At 43.3% G+C, this 15,919-nt stretch overlaps 1 protein-coding gene across 3 annotated transcripts in view; it reads right to left on the bottom strand.

The window, feature by feature from the left end:
• Window positions 1-15,919, bottom strand: part of OSBPL9 (oxysterol binding protein like 9) — a 98,219-nt gene that overhangs the window by 71,448 nt on the left and 10,852 nt on the right. For all 3 annotated transcript variants that reach the window (XM_073563649.1, XM_073563651.1, XM_073563648.1), the window contains 2 exons: window positions 10,363-10,441; window positions 2,745-2,821 (listed from right to left, as the gene is read on the bottom strand). In XM_073563649.1, the coding sequence (XP_073419750.1) occupies window positions 2,745-2,821; window positions 10,363-10,441 (156 nt within the window). The remainder of the gene's footprint in view (window positions 1-2,744; window positions 2,822-10,362; window positions 10,442-15,919) is intronic.

The raw sequence follows: 15,919 nt of genomic DNA, 5'->3' as shown, positions 1-15,919 counted from the left end.
GTTACTATTATCCCATATAGCTGTGAATCTAGTCAACCCGGTCACCCCTCTCACCCTCTTTAGTCTGTTCCACAGGTCTTGTAAGAGTCGCAGAGTGGGACACCCGTCTCCCACTACACCCATCTTCCCATCCTCTAGGCCAAGTATCAACGGGCTTCTATTTAGTACGTATTCCAGCACTCCTCTGACGCCTGCCTTCTCTTGACTAGACCACCCTCTGAGATGTTGACTTTGGGCAGCTAAAAAATACAGTTCCGGATGTGGTAGTGCCAGTCCCCCCCTCATCCTTTGGTCTTTGCAAGGCTTCAAGCCTTATTCTAGGTTGTTTCTTACCCCATACCAAGGCCCTAAACAGTGAATTCACCACTCCGAACCTTTTCTGCGGTATCCAGATTGGGGAGTTGTGTAATATATATAAAAGCTTGGGCATTAAAACCATTTTAAGTAGATTAATCCTTCCCACCACCGACAAGTGTAATTTCTTCCAAGTATCCACCTTAGTTCTTAGAATTGCCATTAGGGGTACTAGATTAGTATTAAGGTACTCAGTCACCAGTAGGGAAACCTGTATCCCCAAATATTTAAACATTTCCACACATTGTAGTTTGTTGGCCCCTATGTCTTCCTGAGTCCATACCACCTCCTTGTCCACTTTAAATAGGCTTGATTTAGACCAATTTATGGTCAGTCCTGAGATCTCACCGAACCCCTCAATGGTCTGCACAGCATGATCCAATGAAGCCGAGGGGTCCCCTAGGAATAACAAAAGGTCATCCGCATATAGGGCCACCTTTTCCTCCAAATCGCCATATTGAAACCCCTTTATTGCCTTGTAGCGTCTAATAGCAGCCACCAATGGCTCTGAGGATTTTGGTTGTTAGTATTTTCCTCCCCTTATCCGATTCCTTCATTTTTGTCTGGTTTGAGGCACCAACGAACAAATTTTCTTGTGTTAATTTAGTGCTATTTTTCAATAAAAATCTATTTTATAGTATTTTTGTGTTTGACACTTTTTGATCGTGCTCATAGTCTATCAACTATAGGATCAGTAAGTTCATTGCATAAATTATCAAGCAGAGATTTTAAAAGTGGTTGTCCAAGCAAAATTTTTTTCTTTTACCGGTGATTTGGCATGTTAAAATAATAATAAACAAGGCGATTCGCACCCCCTGGCACTTACCTTGATACAGCACAGGCTGCTTTGTGGTCAGCATTTACATCGGCAGGAAGTCGTCAAGAGTTCAGAGCGACTGGGACCTGGGATTGCCCTCCGCGGTCAGGAGACTTCCGCAGCGTGTCATTGGTTACATCACTGATGATGCGCTATGGTAGTCACCTGACCGCGGAGGGCAATCACAAAGTCCTGATTGCTGCTTGAGCATGGACGAGTCCAATTCCGGTGTAAAAACAGTACGCTGGATAAGATGCCAAGCCATTAGGAAAATGTTCATTTTACTTAGGCCTCTTTCACACTTCAGTTTTTTGTGTCAGTTAAAATCCGCCAAAAAGGCGGAAAAGCGGATCCGTTCCTAACCGATGTGAACGGATGGCACAGGATCCGTTTTTAGACGGATCCACAGAATGAAGAATTTTAAAGGAACCACAGGGAGAGAGAGAAAAATATTTTCATCCACAGAAAGGATTACATGGTTAATTTTCTCCCTGACTTCCTTTCTCCGGGCATGCGCACTGGAAAATGCAGATCCTACAACAAAAAAACGTTGCAGGGTCCGTCCAGGCATGCCGGCGGACGCAAAAAATTTGGCGGATTTGCAGAAAACAAAACAAAAAAAACAAAAAAAAAAAAACGGATCCAACGGATGGCCATCCGTCAAGATCCGCCAGTAATGAAACTCAATAGGGAAAAAAACTGATCCGCAAAAAAAAATGGCGGATCCGTTTTTTTCAAAAACTGGCAGATTTTGACTGATGGTCAAAAACGGAAGTGTGAAAGAGGCCTTAGACAGCCCCTTTAAATTCCGTAAGGAATGGATACAAAAAGTATATTACGAAACTTTATGTTTCAACATTACATAATGAAGACACTTTATATCCAACCGATACAAACTCTTTCCTGTCCCTACATTTTTTTCAAGGATGAAGCATAAGGGTATGTGCAAACGTTGCGGATTCGTGTGCAGATTTTTCAGTGCGGAATCTGCAGGTCAAAATGCCTGCGTTTTGCCTGTGGATTTAGCCCGCGTTTTTACACCTGCGGATTCCTGTAATGGAATAGGTGTAAAAACGCTGCGGAATCTGCACAAAGAATCAACATGCTGCGGAAAATAAACTGCTGCGTTTCCGCGCGGATTTTTCTGCAGCATGTGCACAGTGGTTTTTGTTTTCCATAGGATAACATGGTACTGTACATCACTTGGAAAACTGCTGCGGATCCGCACACAAATCCGCAACGTGTGCACATACCCTAAAAATAATCCTTAGCCAATAAACGATCGCTCGCTTCTTAGGCTGTGTTCACATCTGCATGTTATTAAACAGAAGTTCCATAACTCCTAGATGCAGGACACAAGGGATACAGGAAAACCTATAGGAGGATCTGTCCAGCTTTTGTCACAATGCCTGGCATTGTACTTGCAAAGATGCTGCCATATTACGCCTGGGATTATTGTGGCATCTACAACAGAGGCTTTGATCACAGTCTTCATCACAAATATGAAGAGACTCCCTCCCAGTACATTGTTCTGACCGATCCGGCAATTAATAGTCCTTTTATCAGTCCTTACCTGCAGCTGCAAAGTGTGACGCAGGATGGTTTCCTCTAACGCATTAATCCACTTTTCTCTTTCATCTGCATCTCGGGCTGTGGCATGTAAGGAAAATAAAAAAAAAAAAAAAAAAAAAAAAAATTAAAAAAAAAAGTACAATGTATCATTCAGAAGTTTGCCAAAAATGGGTCCTAAAGAGACTTAGAGGACAGCGTCCTTCTTATAAGAACTGAAGGTAATGAAGTCAATGAGCAGATAGTAAGAATATTACTGAGATCTATATGATGCAACACGCTGTCTGCAGCTCACGTCCCTCAGAGAACGATAAGCGAAACAAGCAATTAGCAGATCGTCACCTTTTTATAGTGTAGAGTGAAAAACAAGTCTTAAAAAAAAAAAAAAAAAAAAAGAGAAGACATTATCAAGGGTAAAAGCAACGTTTCTCCAGTGAATAGTAATTATCAAAGAAAAAAAGAAACATGCCAAGATTCCTGCATAACAAATCAGAAAGGAAAAATCGTTCGGGATAACCAGAACTTGCGGTGTTCAGTGCTTCAACAGTTGAAATAGAAGACTAAGATAAATAAAACTTGGCACTCAACTTGAAAAATAATTATTTGTGTAAATTTTATTGCAGTCCGTATAACATGAAACGTTTCAGTCCAACATAGACATTCATCAGTCTGCCGACCGCTATAGAGAAGGAAGAGCTCAATGGTATTTGATATACGAGATGTATTAGTCCAATAATGAATAGGATATATAGAGATAGCGCGATCTAAGAAGTCGCAGTCCAAATGTAGCTGCATGTAGGTATATAGCAGTGGTGGCTAGTGGGTCACGTATGCAGCATAAACGAGGTGTCCACCGCTTGTCCAACGGACACCGCGTTTATGCTGCATACTTACAGAGTGATCTATTTCAAGTGTTTATTTTTGTTAATGTTGATGATTATGGCTTACAGCCAATGAAAACCCAAAAGTAATTATCTCAATAAATTAGATTAACAAAAAACACCTGCAAATGTTTCTTAAGCTTTTATAAAGGTCCCTTATTCTGTTTCAGTAGCTCCACAATCATTGGGAAGACTGCTGACCTGACAGGTGTCCAGATGGCAGTCAATGACACACTCCACAAGGAGGGGAAGCCACAAAAGGACATTGCTAAAGAAGCTGGCTGTTCACAGAGTGCTGTATCCAAGAATATTAATGGAAAGTTGAGTGGAAGGAAAAAGTGTGGTAGAAAAAGGTGCACAAGCAACCGGGATAACCGCAGCACTAAAAGGATTGTTAAGAAAAGGCCATTCAATAATTTGGGGGAGATTCACAAGGAGCGGACTGCTGCTGGAGTCATTGCTTCAAGACCCATCACACACAGACGTATCCAGGACATGGGCTACAAGTGTCGCATTCCTTGTGTCAAGCCACTCATGACCAATAGACAATGCCAGAAGCGTCTTACCTGGGCCAAGGAGAAAAAGAACTGGACTGTAGCTCAGTGGTCCAAGGTGTTGTTTTCAGATGAAAGTAAATTTTGCATTTCATTTGGAAATCAAGGTCCCAGAGTCTGGAGGAAGAGTGGAGAGGCCACAATCCAAGCTGCTGGAGGTCTAGTGCGAAGTTTCCACAATCAGTGATGGTTTGGGGAGCCATGTCATCTGCTGATGTAGGTCCACTGTGTTTTATCAAGACCAAAGTCAGCGCAGCCGCCTACCAGGAAATTTTAGAGCACTTCATGCTTCCCTCTGCCAACAAGCTTTTTGGAAATGGAAATTTAATTCTCCAGCAGGACTTGGCACCTGTCCACACTGCCAAAAGTACCAATACCTGGTTTACAAACAACAGTATCACTGTGCTTGATTGGCAGCAAACTCGCCTGACCTTAACCCCATAGAGAATCTATGGAGTATAGTCAAGAAGAAGAGGAGTGACACCAGACCCGACAATGCAAACGAGCTGAAGACTGCTATCAAAGCAACCTGGGCTTCCATAACCCCTCAGCAGTTCCACAGGCTGATCGCCTCCATGCCACGCCGCATTGATGTAGTAATTGATGCAAAAGGAGCCCCCACCAAGTATTGATTGCATTTACTGAACATACATTTCAGGAAGCCAACATTTCAGATTTTAAAATCATTTTTCAAGCTGGTATTATGAAGTATTCTTATTTACTGAGATAATGACTTTTGGGTTTTCATTGGCTGTAAGCCACAATCATCACCATTAACAGAAATAAACACTGAAAATAGATCACTCTGTGTGTAATGACTATATAATATACGAGTTTCACTTTATGTATTGAAGAACTGAAATAAATTGACTTTTTTATGATATTCTAATTTTGTGAGAAGCACTTGTCTAATGGGCCCCATATGATGCTCCATGTCTAATGGGCCCCATATGATGCTCCATGTCTAATGGGCCCCATATGATGCTCCATGTCTAATGGGCCCCATATGATGCTCCATGTCTAATGGGCCCCATATGATGCTCCATGTCTAATGGGCCCCATATGATGCTCCATGTCTAATGGGCCCCATATGATGCTCCATGTCTAATGGGCCCCATATGATGCTCCATGTCTAATGGGCCCCATATGATGCTCCATGTCTAATGGGCCCCATATGATGCTCCATGTCTAATGGGCCCCATATGATGCTCCATGTCTAATGGGCCCCATATGATGCTCCATGTCTAATGGGCCCCATATGATGCTCCATGTCTAATGGGCCCCATATGATGCTCCATATATAATTGGCCCTTGTATGATAGTTCTTATATATTGCTTCAAACATTTAAAAAAAAAAAAAAAAAAAAAAAAAAAATACTCCCTTCTCCTCGCTGGCCTGCTTCGGACTACTCAGCGTCGGCATCTTCCAGCTCTCTGCACTGTTACTGTTCAGGCAGAGAGAGTGCACTGTCGTGGCATCATCGCACCCTCTGACCTGAACGTCAGTGAGAAGACGCAGAAGACACAGCAGCAGTGGAACAGGGAAAAGCAAATATCAGAAGTGCCGGGGCCCTGAGCACCTAAGCAAGCAAGGGGCCCACTCACGGGCACTGGGCCCAAATGCCAGTGCCAGTGTTCCTGACAGCGAGTGGGTCTCCCGCCTGCTCAGGGATCAGACACTTGCCTTGGTGCGCCGGGTGCTGACGCCGGCCCTTGGAAGGGTACAGACTGAGGGCGGATTCAGGAGCTAAGGCAAGGTATGTGGCCCCAGCATCGTCACCATCAGAAGTAAACCAGGAACAGGGAGAGATAGGGCTCCCCTAGCCTTAGTGGCAGGGAAGGAGCCCCTGGTCCAGGGACACCTGACAGAGTCATAACACAAGGGATTTCCCTTATTGATGTAAATTCTCATATCTTCAACCATATCTTATGCATTAACAATAGTACCAAACAGCCAAGAAATATACCCAAGAATTACCAAGAACCCTGCTGCAGACTTAAAGCAGGAGTCTGCGAACGAATTCTAAGAGGACAGAATGTGAGGAGAACTGCGGTGAGCTTACTGCCGGAGAGCAGTACCTGAAGCACGTGACCACCGGGGGAGTGGCCGGAGGCGGAGTCAGACGCAGAGCAGCGGCGATGATCGGCAATGCCGGAGAGTAGTCAGTACATGCCGAAGTCAAGCCGGGAGGTCAATGTAGTGCCAAGGGGTGAGACGCAAAGAGTGGTCAGGATGTGGCAAAGGGTCAGGAAGCCAAAGATAGCAGTGCAGTACAAACAGGGCAGGCAGGTAGGAAAGTAGGAGTAATCAAGCCAAAGGTCAGAGCTGGAAACACACAATAAGAACAAAGCCACAAGGCAATGCACAGAACGAGAAAACAGATCGGGTCATATACCAAGAGGCAATCGGACAAAACAGTATGCAAGCACACCAGGGGGTCAGACACACAGCCAAGAACGAATGTATCACTAACAAGGATCCCCAGGCGGAGGCGGTTACATATAGCCCTCCCCAAACAAAAAGGAGGCCATACAAAATTAACCCTGCGAGGACAGGAAAGGGAACCCTATCCACATCCATGACAAGAATTGGGTACCGCTAACCCTTCCTCTGACTTTTCTCTCCGTAAAGTTTCCAACTTAATACGGCCATCCTCCCCTCCATAGCAAGGATCTGAATATACTGTTAATAGCTTGAAAGAATCAGGATGGTATTTATAACCATGTCCGAACAATCTTGGTGAAAGCAAATCAGTGAAAGGAGAGCAGAATCTGGAATTAATGGGATTGATATTCCCAGCAGGGGCCCATCTGCGTCACAGATTTAGTCGGGCTCCCCCCTAGCTAATCATCACATTTTTACAAGTCCTAATGACCATAAATTTGATAACCAATGGAAAAAAAAAAAAAATTTGAAGCGCTACTGCTGAACATTGCCCAAATGCGAGTACACCGCCTAAGCCCATCCCTTCTGGGCAAGCCACTAATATAACAACACAGCAGTGGGTAATTCATTTATATAACCCATATTTAGGCTGCAGGCCCCTTTATTAGATCAGTCTGCATTCAGTGATTAATGGCGATGGTTTCTGGCTCACTGCGAGCATCGGTGTATTAACCCAAATACATAAGAATTGAGTCCACCGAATAGATATTATAAAGCAGACGATCGATCAGTCTTTTGGCTGAAAAATGAAAGAGGATCGCACAACAAAATAATACACAATGGGCTCACGTCTGCGACAGGAGTGGGGAAATGTCAGAAATGCATATAAAATAAATAAAAATATTCTCCTGATTTTACTAGGGTATACTGGTGTCACAATAATGGGACACCCATTAGTCTATCACTAAGCTATCATGGACATTTTGGCACCAAAAATGTGTCTCCTGGTTGGAAAAGTGCTGCGCAAACATAAGCAACTTTTTGGCTGTATTTTTTCCCCCCTATTTATTAGAATGGGTGAAAAATGCTGCAAAAAGAATCAACGTGCTGCAGATATGAAAAGGCTTGAAAAAGGAAATAAAATAAGCAACATGTGAATGAGATTAGAGATATCTCATTAATTTTGCTGGTACTGGATAACGCTGCGTTTTTCTCAGAAAAAAAATCCAATTCCCAAACATATGTCCTATGGAACAAATTCAGTTATACAATTGCATAGCAATATAGTGGAATATTAACAACAACTGAAATAGTAAAAATAGCATTTTAAAAATATATTTATAATTGTGTTTAGATTTTATAAATATATTATATTATCAAATGTAATAATTGTGGATAAAAGCAAAAAAAAAAAAAAAAAAAAGAAAAAAGTACTGCAACATTTTGCCCTTTGCACAAGTGACTGGAGGCCTATTGATATATTTGGTGTTCGCCCCATAAACTATAGGGGCAATCGCATAATCTGTGCTCACAGCCAAACATAAGTGAGTAATGCAGGTGTAGTAGTTACACAAACAACACACATTACAAGGAATGAGCCGTTATATCAGTACAGACAATATGGAGAATATCGGAGCTGCTGTATAGTTGCCGAAATCCAGCACAGAGATCACAAGATATAATGCAGCACCTATCCCAAGCAACATTTAGCCATGTACCCCACCCCCTACAAATAAAGCCATGTACACCACTATAAAGCCATATACCCCACCCCCCACAAATAAAGCCATGTACACCACTATAAAGCCATGTACCCCACCCCCTACAAATAAAGCCATGTACCCCACCCCCTACAAATAAAGCCATGTACCCCACCCCTACAAAGCCATGTACCCCCTACAAATAAAGCCATGTACCCCACCCCTACAAATAAAGCCATGCACCCCACCCCCTACAAATAAAGCCATGTACCCCCTCCCTTACAGATAAAGCCATGTACCCCACCCCCTACAGATAAAGCCATGCACCCCACCCCCTACAGATAAAGCCATGCACCCCACCCCTACAAATAAAGCCATGCACCCCACCCCCTACAAATAAAGCCATGCACCCCACCCCTACAAATAAAGCCATGCACCCCACCCCCTACAAATAAAGCCATGCACCCCACCCCTACAAATAAAGCCATGCACCCCACCCCCTACAAATAAAGCCATGCACCCCACCCCTACAAATAAAGCCATGCACCCCACCCCCTACAAATAAAGCCATGCACCCCACCCCCTACAAATAAAGCCATGCACCCCACCCCTACAAATAAAGCCATGCACCCCACCCCTACAAATAAAGCCATGCACCCCACCCCCTACAAATAAAGCCATGCACCCCACCCCTACAAATAAAGCCATGCACCCCACCCCCTACAAATAAAGCCATGCACCCCACCCCCTACAAATAAAGCCATGCACCCCACCCCCTACAAATAAAGCCATGCACCCCACCCCCTACAAATAAAGCCATGCACCCCACCCCCTACAAATAAAGCCATGCACCCCACCCCCTACAAATAAAGCCATGCACCCCACCCCCTACAAATAAAGCCATGTGCCCACTATAAAGCCATGTACCCCACCGCTACAAATTAAGCCATGTACCCCCTATAAAGCCATGTACCCCACCCCCTACAAATAAAGCCATGTACCCCACCCCCTACAAATAAAGCCATGTACCCCACCCCCTAAAGATAAAGCCATGTACCCCACCCCCTACAGATAAAGCCATGCACCCCACCCCTACAAATAAAGCCATGTACCCCACCCCCTACAAATAAAGCCATGTACCCCACCCCCTACAGATAAAGCCATGTACCCCACCCCCTAAAGATAAAGCCATGTACCCCACCCCCTAAAGATAAAGCCATGTACCCCACCCCCTACAGATAAAGCCATGCACCCCACCCCTACAAATAAAGCCATGTACCCCACCCCTAAAAAAAAAGCCATGTACCCACTATAAAGCCATGTACCCCACCCCTACAAATTAAGCCATGTACCCACTATAAAGCCATGTACCCCACCCCTACAAATTAAGCCATGCACCCCCCCCACTGCAAATAAATGTAAATGAAGCGGATTCCCTACATATACAGGGGCTGGTCTCGTGTTATGATCTGGATGACGATGGTTTAATGACTGGAGGTGAAGTAGTTGATATCCAGATGATAGAAGAGCACTCTGCATCATTTCGCCATGCCCCCAAATCCCCGTAGAAAGTAGTGGGATTGCACGCAGCGGATTATAGGAAGAGTCACATCTTACCCTTTCTACGGTTCAGCCACAGCATGCAATGCCGAAACATAGCAGTGACAGAAGGCATTGATTTGTGAAGTTATGATCGGAAATGGTGAGTAAAAGCAGAGGAATGGTGACAAGGAGAGCAGATGAAAGAGACAAGAAAAAAAAAAAAAAAGACACTCCAAGTCTTGAAGCACAACTCCACCTTAAAAAGGCAACGGCAGGTAAAGTAATGGAAGCCAAAAAAGCCCGGTGCTTGCTCTCGTCACACAGAAAGGATCCGCGGGCACATTCCCAAACAAACTCTGCATCTCAAAAGGCGAGAGGATGTGAGTGTCTGGCTGGATGCAAAGTTGTCTCCCATGAGTCAGCATGTAAGATCGGAAATGCCTGGAGTCCTGCGTTCTTATCCGCTGCAGAGCGCGCTATCCCATCCCAGCGGGGACATGGGCTGGAGAGGAGGCACGCCACACACCACACTGACACACACAAGATTTTTTTTGCTTACCCTGAAAATGAAAGGTTTTCTGGTCCACCGTTATAGTAAAGGTGCTGTCGTCCTCGTCGTCAATACCAATCACGGCCCCCTGTGGAACAAAGAGCAGATTGCTGAGCAGAGTAGCAGTGACATCAGCAGTACATATGGTATTACTACAGCACTGCAGTACAGCAGCCAGGAGGGGGGACCGGGCACTAATGGGAAGGACACTGCAATTATCTCACAGGCTTCCTGAAGCACCACACTCCGTAAATCTAAGGCGGTGTGCACACGCTGCGGATTCTGCTGCGGTGTATAGTACCATTATTCCCTATGGGAATTAAAAACTGCTGTGCAGACGCTGCGGAATTGTCCGCACGGATTTTGCTGCGGTTTCAAATCCGCAGAAAGAATTGCATGTCAATTCTTTCTGCGGATTCCACAGCGGTTTACCGCAGGGCAAAACCGCAGATAAACCGCAGGTCTTTTGCCCTGCGGATTTATCTGCGGATTTTGCAAAATCCACGCGGATGAATCTACAGCAGATTCCGCAGCGTGTGCACACAGCCTAAGAGCACAGCGACGCAGGGCCGCCCTCCAGGCACAGCGACAAACGGCCGCCCTCCAGGCACAGCGACAAACGGCCGCCCTCCAGGCACAGCACCAATGATGCCAAGTGCAAATCATGTGGACACAATGAGGCAAAAGTTCTGATTTTCCAACAATGCCATTAGTATCAGGAATTGTGTTTCTATCTAGTGATGACCGGGTAGAAAAATATCTTTGTTAATCAGGTGAACGAAAACCTGGATGATAACCTAAGGCTTCCTTCATTTTGCGGCTTAAAAAAAAAAAAAAAAAATATATAGAAAAATGCATCTTCAGGCATGTTTCCCAAAGGGAAAAAGGGGCTAATGTGGAAAGAAAAGAAAGGTAGGAAGGAAGGTAGGTAGGATAAAAAAATAAGGTTATTTTCTATAAAGAAGCCTTTTTTTGAAAAATGGTCACCGACTTCCAGCCAACATTTAGTTGAAATTTTTTTTATATTTTTTGCAACAACAACAAAAAAAAAAAAAAAAAACAACATACAGATTATGATTCACACCACGTTTTCACACAAGGCATTTTTTTCTGCATCTAAAATCTGCTCTCTTGGCAGTAAAAATGCAGCCCATTTTGCTGTGGGGTGTTTTGGGTGCGGATTACACGTGTGTTTAGTCTACAGTACATGCTTAAGTTTGTTTTATTCACACAAAAAAAAAATGCAGAAAAACCTGTTTGCTGTGCATTTTGTATGCTCATCGCTTTCCATAGGTGAAAAAAAATGATGGAGTTCTCAAATGCATTCAGGAGGAAAAAAAAAAAAAAAAAAAAGTGTGGGCACGATACTCCTGAAATCTTATAGCTTGTGCTGGTACTAGAAACTGAAGCTTATTTACATGAAAAAAAAAAAATGCTGCAGAAAATCTTTATGTAGCCAAGCAAAAACAGCACAGTGGATGCATAAAAGCATTGCACGAGTCTGACATCTTAGAAGCGCCTCTTTTCATACATTTGATTATATATTTATTTTTAGTTACTTATATTACATTTTTATGGTCTTATATTAGATGTGACATCGATAGTTGGGGACAACTGAGAAAAATGCAGCAGAATTCTAGTCCAATTTATGAAAAAAAAAAAAAAAGAAAAACCTATCCTTTCATGACAGACCATTTTTCACTATGTTCTTTGGACGCATTGGGGGCAATTCATTAAAGCATTTATACATTTGATATAAAACGGTCTGAAAAGTCGTACTATTTTTATGAAATGCAAAGTTGTTGTGCAAAAATTTTGCAACTTTTGGCGTTGTCTCAGCGAGCTCTGCTGAAGTGTGTGCAGCACAGGGAGGACAGGGTGTGGCGGCGCCCGACAGCAAAGCTTACGAAATTGCTTATACCAGAAAGGTTACACAATTCCCTAACTGAGCTCGTCTTTGCGGTGAAGGGTACACCAGTGGTCAGATGCTCCAGCTGCATGAAGGGACTGGCGCCTCTCAATAAATTTGGCGCATCTTACTCCACCACGACCCTTCGTTAATACAGACATGTGCAAAGCTTGCCTTGAAGAATCGGCTCCATGTCTTGTCCGGCAAGGAGCATGGTCTGACATGCGACACCAGAAAAAAAGTCAAACATCAGGGACAAAATAACTAATATTTGGAGTAAACTTATACTAGGCAATCAAAGATTCACCAGCTTTATCAAACAGCACGGACCTCTGTGACTGTCATTGATCTATTATTGCCTTTACGGTGTTTGTGCTGCCACCTAGACATCACCCGGGAGGAGGACTGTTTTAGCACATGATGAAACTTGCGTGCAGGACTTTGAGCCACTGTTTCCACCTTTCAAATCTACAGAAAAAAAAAAAAAAAAAAAGAAAAAGCTCCCATCTCGCTAGAGTCACTGAAAAGTGAGAACTGACTGAAGCCGCCCATTGCTGCACTTCTAGAACCTGGACTTTGGGCATTTTTTTTGCAATGCAGATATACACAGTGTCCGCTTATATTAGGTCTCCAGTGCTGGGGACTACGCAAAACATTCAGGTCTGGTGCATCCTGGAAAAAGTACATCCATCCCGTCATCAGCAAGAAAGCAAACCTTTCCATTGCTGCGCTATTCTGGGCTCAAGTGTCGAGATAGCAAATTCACGGGAGACCGGGCGGCATTACTATGCGTGCCGCTTGCACATGGCAGTAGTTTGAAAAAGTATTCTTAAAACAAAACCAGTAAAGACATAATAATTGAATTCTTCATTGTTTTTGTTTACAAAATATTGAATACAGAAAATCGGTCATTTGTCAACTAGAAATTGAATACCTTGGGGAAAAAAAAAAAATCCCTGAGCTCCCCTGACTGCCAGTTTTTTTCTTGTTGTTGTTTTGTGTCACTCTCTTGCAGAGATATTAACATTTCCTGCTTTAGGCTATGTGCAGACGGTGCGGATTTTGCTGCAGAACTGCAGGTGATGTACAGTACCATTATTGGCTATGAAAAAAAAAAAAACCGCTGTGCACATGCTGCGGATTTTTCCATGCGCATTTCGTGCGGAATAAAAAAAAGCAGCATGTCACTTCTTTTGTGCGTTTTTGCTGCAGTTTTCCACCTGCTCCATTATAGAAATCCGCGGGTGGAAAACCACAAAAAAACAGTAGTAAAACCGCACAAAAAATGCACTAAATCTGCAGGAAAAAAATGCAGGATCCGCGCGGAAAAATCTGCGGAGGAGCCGCACCGTGTGCACATAGCCTTAGGCCTTATTCACACATCAGTGCGTTTGGTCAGTATTTGTGTGTCAAAACCAGGAGCGTCTCCAAAACACGGAAAAGCCGTCAATCTTTCAATTATAGTGCCACTCCTGGTTTGGACATGAAAACACTGATGCAAAATACTGACCGAACATGAAAGAGCCCTGAGGCGTGCACCATGTGAAATCTCTGCCTGCAGACCAACTGGGTGTTTCTTTTGAGTTTTCCCTGGTGGGTGGGGGGCGTGTGCCTTTACACCTCTCTCCCAGATGCTGCCAATCACAGCTCAGCAGGTGGTCTAGCAGTCTCAGACATGGTTGAGCTGCAGTTGGCAGTGTCTGGGAAAGCGGTGTGAAAGCATATGCCCCCCCCCCTCCCCAGTGGGCTGTAAACCAGAAAAGTTACAAAATGGAAAAAACAGCAGGATCAAGATCAGTGTCGGACTGGAGTGCCTAGGGCTCACCAGTAATATTGACTTTGGAGGGAGGCCCACTTTTCACCTGCATTCAAATATTACACTACCCTATTCACAAATTTACCTATATATAATAACAGACTGGGTAGTTTGGTTAACGAGTGATGACATGCTGCTTTTTTCTGTACAGAGTGAGTCAGGTGAATTATGCCAAGTACTGCCCATACAGGGAGCTCAGATCTGATAAGGGGCCCACCGGGGGATTGCCCTGTTACCCTATGGGCCAGTCTCAGCCTGATCAAGATCAAGGGATCTCAGACATTTTTTTTTTTTTACAAGGTATTTAACTCAATTTCCTTAAACAAGTGGCTGGTCCTCTTTACAAATACTAAATATGCAAGTGGAAATTACACCATAATGGCAAATAATATAGGACCTAAAAGGCTACAGAACCAAAAGTAATCAAATTTTTCTAATACTATTTAAAAAGTTTTTATGGTAAATGTTTATTTTAAAAAAATTTTTTTTCTTTAATTGTGACATTCAAAAAAATTACCAAAGTACTCTGGCAATATTCACTCCGGCTATTCTAGACTAACATTTTTTTGTTTAGAATTCCTACAGAGACGGTGGAGTCAGGTTCATTTATACATTTTTATGGCAAAAATAGACTAAGACAAAATATAAATAACAATATAGCAATAAGGTAGTAAAATCAGAGAGAAAACTCAAGTACGGAAGACATAAGTCAAACTCATATGGAGGGGCAGTGTTACTAGGGGTAAATAAAGTGCATGAACTGACAGTAATAGTAATCAAGTAACTTCATATATTTATAGTAAACAGATGATCCAAATGGAAAAAAAAATATATAAAATGAGGGTGAATAGTTCCTAAAGAAAGCACAGAAGTACGATAATACAAATCAAGTTGTCAGTAGATATAGGCCTAAAACCCAATGCTTCCTGTATCAAAACGGATGCCCACAACCTCAACGCACGTTTCGCGTGGGCTTCCTGAGGGGGTTTGTCAACTTATGCATCTCAGATTTTACTACCTTATTGCTATATTATTTGTAGTTTGTCTTAATACATTTTTATTATAAAAATAGACTTTTTAGGTGCACCTAAATCAGACATGCGCAATCGAAATCTCTCCAGACCATCATTTGTCCAACACCCCCCCCCCCCCCACACACAAAAATTAGATAGTTGCCTGAACCTGTTGATATCTTCAGGTACACTTGACAATAGTCTAATGTGTATAGAGACCTCAACGCCGCCCCTTCCATGTCTCCAACATACACATATGCCAGGCAAGTTTCAGGATTGTGTCCTTGCCCATAAGACTGGTGCATGCCTGCTTGCTCTGCATTGTAAAGTGATCCTCTGCGCTTGCACCAGTCTAAGTAATGGTGCATGTGTGAGATTTGGCTATGCCACCCCTCCAATCAGAGTGGTTGACAAAGGATGCACACAACAGACAGGAGCGGATTTTTTTTTTTTTTTAAGCAGGTACATGGAGCAGCAAAAGGTAGAATAAATGGATCACGTTGAAGTGAAAAAAAACTTTTATAAAAGGTGGTGGTGGCAGTTTACAGAGGGGAAATGTGACGGCAGGTTCCCTTTAACACCACTCTGTGCAGAGCAGGACGGTAAAAGTGAATTTTTTTTCTTGCAGCTGCTGCTCAGTTAGACTGTGGTTCCTGACCATGGTTATTAATCACATGGGGTCTTGTCCTCGGGGACAGTGCATATCGCTTATGCTTTAGGAATGATCCTCCATACAGGAAATGTTGACAGAGGAAGACTACTTAGAGCTTGCCGTTCATGATAGAAATTCACAAGAGTCAGAGAAAAACAATAAAAAAGACATCTTAG

The sequence above is a fragment of the Dendrobates tinctorius genome, unplaced genomic scaffold (genome assembly GCF_039654945.1).
Source record: "Dendrobates tinctorius isolate UK_male_01 unplaced genomic scaffold, ASM3965494v1 ptg000396l, whole genome shotgun sequence".
Lineage (NCBI taxonomy): Eukaryota > Metazoa > Chordata > Amphibia > Anura > Dendrobatidae > Dendrobates > Dendrobates tinctorius.
The sequence above is the reverse complement of the archived record's forward strand: the minus strand, read 5'-3'. Positions and strand labels throughout refer to the sequence as shown.